The 6,872-nt window shown below is 39.0% G+C and overlaps 1 protein-coding gene across 2 annotated transcripts; it reads left to right on the plus strand.

Moving 5' to 3' along the window:
* Positions 1-1,281: 1,281 nt before the first annotated feature.
* Positions 1,282-4,798, plus strand: LOC106599315 (suppressor of cytokine signaling 6). Of its 2 annotated transcripts, none has more exons than XM_014190488.3 (2): positions 1,282-2,160; positions 2,261-4,798. In XM_014190488.3, the coding sequence occupies exon 2, from the start codon at positions 2,339-2,341 to the stop codon at positions 3,884-3,886; it is 1,548 nt and encodes a 515-aa protein (XP_014045963.1). In that variant the 5' UTR covers positions 1,282-2,160; positions 2,261-2,338; the 3' UTR covers positions 3,887-4,798. The 2 variants fall into 2 exon arrangements, with proteins under 2 accessions (XP_014045963.1, XP_014045962.1); XM_014190487.3 differs by having other exon boundaries at positions 1,394-1,967.
* Positions 4,799-6,872: the final 2,074 nt, after the last annotated feature.

The following is a 6,872-nucleotide window of genomic DNA, read 5'->3' on the forward strand; positions in this document are numbered from 1 at the left end:
GAGTGACTGCTATTTCTTCTCTCATGAGGTTAACATCTTTGTCCGTATTTGAAAAGACAATCGACTCCTCCTTCAGAACACATTCAGAAAACTGGGGAAAAAATTTGATGGGCATTTCAGTTTTCCCCAACAAAATTAGGTTACACTTAAGATTCTAATTCGCAAATATACAACGCAGCTATAATATAATTTGGCAGTTCTGTTTTGCCTTTTAGTCAGTATACTTTCAGGAGGTTAATTGTACATTACTTATACTCTCATACATACTTTCAAGGCAAAGACCCCACAAGAAGTAACATCTTGTTGGCATGGGTGAGGAAGGGTACCACACGCTCATCTGGAGATATTACACCCCTTCTCTCTCAGGAATGATCTGAACATATATGTTAATAAAAGTACAGCATTTTGAAACACTTTATTGATTACAATATAGAGATTAATAACACAGGTTAATCTGAGAATGCAGGGATTCCAGCAGAGTGTGAATGGAAGTAGTCAAATCTGGAGCTGACAAGCGCTGGAATGTAAATGACATGTGATCATCATTATCTAACATCTGAGAATGGGCAGGCATTCCCTCAGATGAAGAGCATCTCCGTCTTGCTGATTATGTGCTGTGAATATGTTTATGTATATGTACTGTACATGTGTGTGTATGTGTATATATATCTTGGTATATATCTTTTTTATTTTAATTTCTATTATTATCATTATTATGTTTTGTGGTTGAGGGGTGGGGGAGATTGATGGGGATGGTGAAGGTGCTGGGGTTGTCCTATTGAGGGCGAAGGGACCTATTGGGGAAGGGATTTTTCATGGAGGCACATTCAGTCATAGTTTTGTTTATTATATTATTATACATTTATTTTATATTTTTATTTTTTATATTATTATAACAGTTTACTGTGATTATGGATATGCACTCATGTTGACTTATATATTTGAACTTTCTTTTTTGCCCAGAGTACAATTGTTGTATCATTATTATTATTGTATTATTACTTTATTATTACTACTGTACCTACATTCTTAAAAACTAAAACAGAAAAAGTGTATTTTTTTTTTTAGGAAAAGCCATAAGAGGAAAAGCAAGGTGGGATGGGGGATTGAGGGATGGGTAGAGAGAACAGTAGGGGTCTCTGAAAATTATTAACGCTGAAATAACCACTTCCTTTTGTGACTAGAGTCTAATACTTCCTGTCGCACTCATCAGAGGGCATGATTGGTCACCAAAATTATTCTGAAGCGTGCCAGGCCTTCCCAAAACTACAATCTGTTTCGAATAGAGTGGACACAGTTTTGTAGACTTTACCCTTCGTCGCATAGGCGAATTGAGAAATATGCATATATTTTCTAGAACGCGCCAATAGGATCTCGCGAGCTTGTATTTGGCTCTGCACACCTCTTTGCTTGTTCTGCACACTATGACTCATTTGATCCCATTGGAAAGGACAGGCTGTGGTTTATCTTAGTTATACAATTATTTTCCTCAACCCCCGGACTGGTCTGCTTCGCAAGCGTTCCCGGTAGTCTCGCGATGTTGCATCTCTGGGTTTAGAAACTCATCGAATAAGAAGTACCTATTTTCCCACAATGCAAGCGTCATGTAAACAAAGGACAACGACAGGAAGGGAGACTGAAAAGTTGTAGCTAGTTGAGTACCTAGTTACAAATGTGCAATTTGCTACAGCAGTTCTGCAATGGATATACCAACAATATAAATATATTTAAGTAGATAACTAACCAGTTTGACATAGTTTGTATTGTTTTCCGTTTGTCTCGTGTGGGGTCTCTACATCCAGTTAGCTTAGAACAGTAACGTTAGTTAGCTTGCGTGCCTAGAAGCTAGCAGCTAACAGTAGCTATAGTACTTTGTCTCAAAATGCATCGGTCTTGGCAGTTTCATAGGGAAACAGTTTTTACAAGAGGATGACGGGTAATATCAAAAGTGAATCGAAGTAAAGAAGGTAACTAACTTAGCTAGTCCTCTTTGTTTCTTGGGTGGACCACCAGCTGGCTAGCAAGCTAACGTTAGCTTCCAAGGACTTTTACCACAGATGAAAGGGGAAGTTATCGGTATCTTTGCTTTTACTAGCAGTAGGCTGTATCGATCAGGCTTCTTCACCAATCGACAGCAGTTGAAAAACATACTGTAGAAAGGTAGTCATGATTGATAAATCTGCAGTATTCAATTCGACGTCTTTGTATTGCCTCGATGTGGAATAAATGAATGGAAAAATATATGTTTGATCTTTTTCAGGGATGACAGCTTTTGGAGGACAACCTATGTGGCCATCCATACATCCATGAACCTCCCCACGTCCGAGGGACTTCCACAATGAAGAAAATTTGTCTGAAAACGATACGAAAGTCATTCAACCTAAAAAGCAGAGAGGAGGGAAAAGATATTGTACCACAGCCAAATTCAGCTACCGACATCTCAACAGATTCAGTGTTTGGAAAATGTTACAGCAAAGAACTTGTTCGTAACGACTTTGATCATGAGGAGGAGAAAGGCCCGAAGAACCGCTCCAAGGGTGAGAGTCTTATGGGATCACTGAAAAGAAGGCTTTCGGCAAAGCAGAAAAATAAAATAAAGGAAAGTTCCACATCGGTGACCAGTGAAGATGACACATTCTCGTGCTCCTCAGCACCCATATTCTTTAATGATGTCAAATCACAACACCATCTAAGATCTAATAGTCACCATTATAGCCCCACGCCATGGGCCCTCAGGGCAGCAAATTCTGAGGAAACATGCATTAGGATGGATGGGAAAGTGAAAGCTATGATACACTCATCAGACCCAAGCCCATCTCTGAATGGCATTCTGAAAGAATTCCCAGACCCCCAGAGGGATAGGCCTTTTCAGGATTCAACCGAGAACACTGAGCCTCAGAATGGTGATTTGCATCTAGGTATTGACAATGAAAATGTACCTGCCATCATTGGACTAGCATCTCAGGACTATATTCACTATGCAATGCCTTTAGATGATGAACTTGACCCTGCAGAAAGTTTGGATAGTTCCTCTCCAATGGATGAGATGCCTCAGCCTGAGCGATTCCCTCCTTTTGCAGATGAAGAGCCCATTGACCAGGAGAAGCTGATGTCACCAGATATATTCATGGACCCATCGGTGAATCGACTGCTCTCTGATGCTGAATGTGCCTTGATTCAAGACTCTAGAATAGAGCCTCCTCTCTCCCCCTTGCTATCTCTGCCACCTGGTAGTCACATCCGAAGGAGTTTCCTAGTATATGGTGGTTCTTCTCACTCACATGGTGCAGAGAGAGTTTTGCATCATCTCAACTTTGACCCCAATTCAGCCCCTGGCGTTGGCAGGGTTTATGATGCTGTTCAGCACAGCGGGCCCATGATTGTAACCAGCCTTACAGTAGAGCTAAAGAAACTGGCCAAGCAGGGTTGGTACTGGGGTCCTATAACGCGTTGGGAAGCTGAGGAAAAACTTGCCAGCCTGCCAGATGGGTCATTCTTGGTGCGAGACAGCTCAGACGATCGTTATCTTTTGAGCTTGAGCTTTCGTTCACAGGGTAAGACCCTCCATACCAGGATTGAACACTCCAATGGCAGTTTCAGTTTCTATGAACAGCCAGATGTGGAGGGTCACATATCAATAGTGGAACTCATTGAACATTCTATCATAGATTCTGAGAGTGGAGCCTTCTGCTATTCACGATCTCGCACACCAGGGACTGCAATGTATCCTGTCAGACTGACAAACCCTATCTCAAGGTTTATGCAGGTGCGCTCCATGCAGTACCTCTGTCGGTTTGTCATCCGTCAGTACACACGGATCGACCTTATCCAGAAGTTGCCTTTGCCAAACAAGATGAAAGATTACTTGCAGGAAAAGCACTACTGAAGGGGTTAAATGAAACTCAATTGGACTTTCTTGCACATTTTAGATCAGTGATATATTGACTTAGTCCTCGATTTTACATTTTTTTTACCCTTTTTCTTGGCTGTTACAAATACTTTTTGTAGAATTTGATTTCAGTACATGTAACACAGTACAATGTCACCCTATCTAGTGATATGTTCAACAGACAATGCCAGCAACTGATTATTTATATATATATATATATATATATATATATATATATATATATAGAGCATAGTTATACTCCCAACCTCAAAGCAAAGGATTGAAGCTGAACCTTAATCAAATCTATAAAATAAAAATAATTGCATTGGATTATTTCTGTGAATTGTGTTTTGATGGACCAAGTGTTTTGTTATATAAAGCACAAATACTTCTAATCATTACACTCAACATTTGTGTGTTGTCCTATGTGGTTTGTTGTCTTACATTAAACCAGTTTGTTAGTACTGTAGCTACTAGCTAGTATGATTTTGATACCTGAAAGTTCTCTCTGCTCAGTCTTTAGTAAAGTTGTTTTTCATTTGCCTCAGTGATGGTTTCTCATTGCATGTTAATTATATTGAGTATATGGAGAAAGAAAATGTAAGTACCACACATCTGATGCTGTAATTTGGGAGAACTAATCGTTATTGACTGTATAACCATATATCGAGATAATGGCTTGTTTGTGCAGCCTAAACTTGACTGTTTGCCTGTCACTGTAAGTATAAGGAAAAAAATGCTTCACCTTGTTACTTTCCAGGTCATGAAATGCTACCTATGGTAGAATACTTGTTATGGTATGTCTCACCCCCCTCCCCCTTTTGAAAGGCTGTACACCGATTTATTGCACATCTTCAATGCAGTTAAAGGAGGGGTGTTTATGACTGTTAATAAACTATTCACAGATAACATAGTCTGTCTGTTCTTAATCATTATACAGAATGTTTTCATTTGGAAATGTTACTCTATGAACTTAATATTATGCAATAGATTTTTAAAATGGTACAAAACCAGTGCTTCTCAGTCTTCAGAGATCAGGGGCATATTCATTACGACAATTCTCTTGCAAAAGATTTCTTAAACAGAAACAAACAGAACGAAAAGGGAGGGACCTACCTGAATTTATCCAATAGAAACACATTTTCTGTTTGCAACTGTTTGGACTAATGATTACAACCCAGGAACTGTCCTCCAGTTAAAGTGGTATTGAAACCTAATCCCACACCTTCTTTGCCAGCTGGTCCTCCCTCTTCTCAACATGTGACTCTGGATCCTGTATCTCTCAGGTGACTGCAAAGTAACCTCAGCCCTGCCAGCTGCCCCAACCATCAGACCAGAGTGGCCTGCTATCTTAATGCGCTATGACTAGGGTTGCAAAGGGAGGGTACATTACTGATAACTTTATAAGTTTACCAGTAAACAACCAGAATTTTGTAAACTTTCAAGGATTTTATGGAATTTTCATAACATGTCAAATATATAAAATAATAAAATAAGATGATGTTATAATAAATGAAATGACAAATCTAAATTATCCTAAATGTAATAAAATAGCATATTTTCTTTTTATGGTAGAGGTATCGTTGTATGTTTTATTTGCCATCAGACCACCCATAGGATTCACAGTCACACTGTCATCACTGTACTTGCAGTGGGTTCTTGGTCCTGCAGAATAGTTTGTCACATTGATACTTTATTCTGAATGCCATCTGCCATCACTAACCCCAGAAGACTTCTCATCCAGTGCAGCATGTATCTTCTTCACATTAGAGGGGTTCTTATGCAGCACAGTTTCAGATAATACAGTGGAACGCCATGCATGCACAGCCACTGACAGCTTCACTGAAGTATGAGATTACTTTGAGCTGGATGCCTACACATGCAGATGTAGCCAAATATCTTGTTTGACAATCAGGATGAAGATTGAATCTGTCCTTAGTGGGTAAATATGGAAATTATTTTGCCCATTCAACCTTCATGTCAAGGTTGCCATGGGAAAATGGCCTTGGGATTCATTCAATAAGATCTAATGAAGAATATGAATATCATAATGGTAAAGAAATGTACATTTTACCACCCCAAAAGGAGGAGTGCAATAGATCATTCTAAAATACCACTTTATTTATGAATTCAGACAACCTTTGCCAAAGACTACTCTTGACGAACAACAATGTGAAGAGCTCATGCCTGCCTATTGAGTTAATCAGGATGAGAAAAATATTAAATAACAGCTTTGAACAGATGCCCTTATTCATTATTTACACACCGCCTCTGTGAACCATTTGGGAGAGATTTTCCTAACTGTCAGCAGGAAGTTAACAGAGCACAAAAATAAAACTAACACACTCACAAGGAAAAACACCATCCCTCTCTTTCATATACCTATCCACACATAGACAACTGAATAATGAAAGGAAACGGTCTCCCAATAATAATGCTAACTGTCAATGTAGATGTTCATTTTGTATAATGTACGTGCAGGGTTGGGGAGTAACGGATTACATGTAATCTGTTACATGTAAGGCATAACAAAAAAACGGTAACTGTAATCCGTTATGTTACCAGCTAAAATATTGTAATCAGATTACAGATACTTTTGAAAAACTAGATGATTACTTCGAGGATTACTTTTAAATTCAGAAAGGATGTTTGCGTGAAAAAAAATCTTTGACACTTCTCTGTTTTCTCAATGACATTCAAATCAGCATTGAAAAAAGGCTGAGCGAGTCTGACCATAAGTCAAGAGACCACTATGATGACACACCAAATGTGTTTGATGGATCGCGGGAAAAGAGCAGGACTAGGCTTTTGTAGGCTACAGTCCAAGCTAATTCTTCCAATGGTGAAGTACTGTTGGCATCCAAAGATTATCCAATTTGAATAAATGCTTGGAGGTAAGGATGACAGCAGTGGTGTAGTCTACGGCGATACGGATATCACTTATTATTGATATCTACATAACGCATTGATGTGAATCACACTG

Source organism: Salmo salar, chromosome 03 (assembly GCF_965601325.2).
Source record: "Salmo salar chromosome 03, fSalSal1, whole genome shotgun sequence".
NCBI classification, from domain to species: Eukaryota; Metazoa; Chordata; class Actinopteri; order Salmoniformes; family Salmonidae; genus Salmo; species Salmo salar.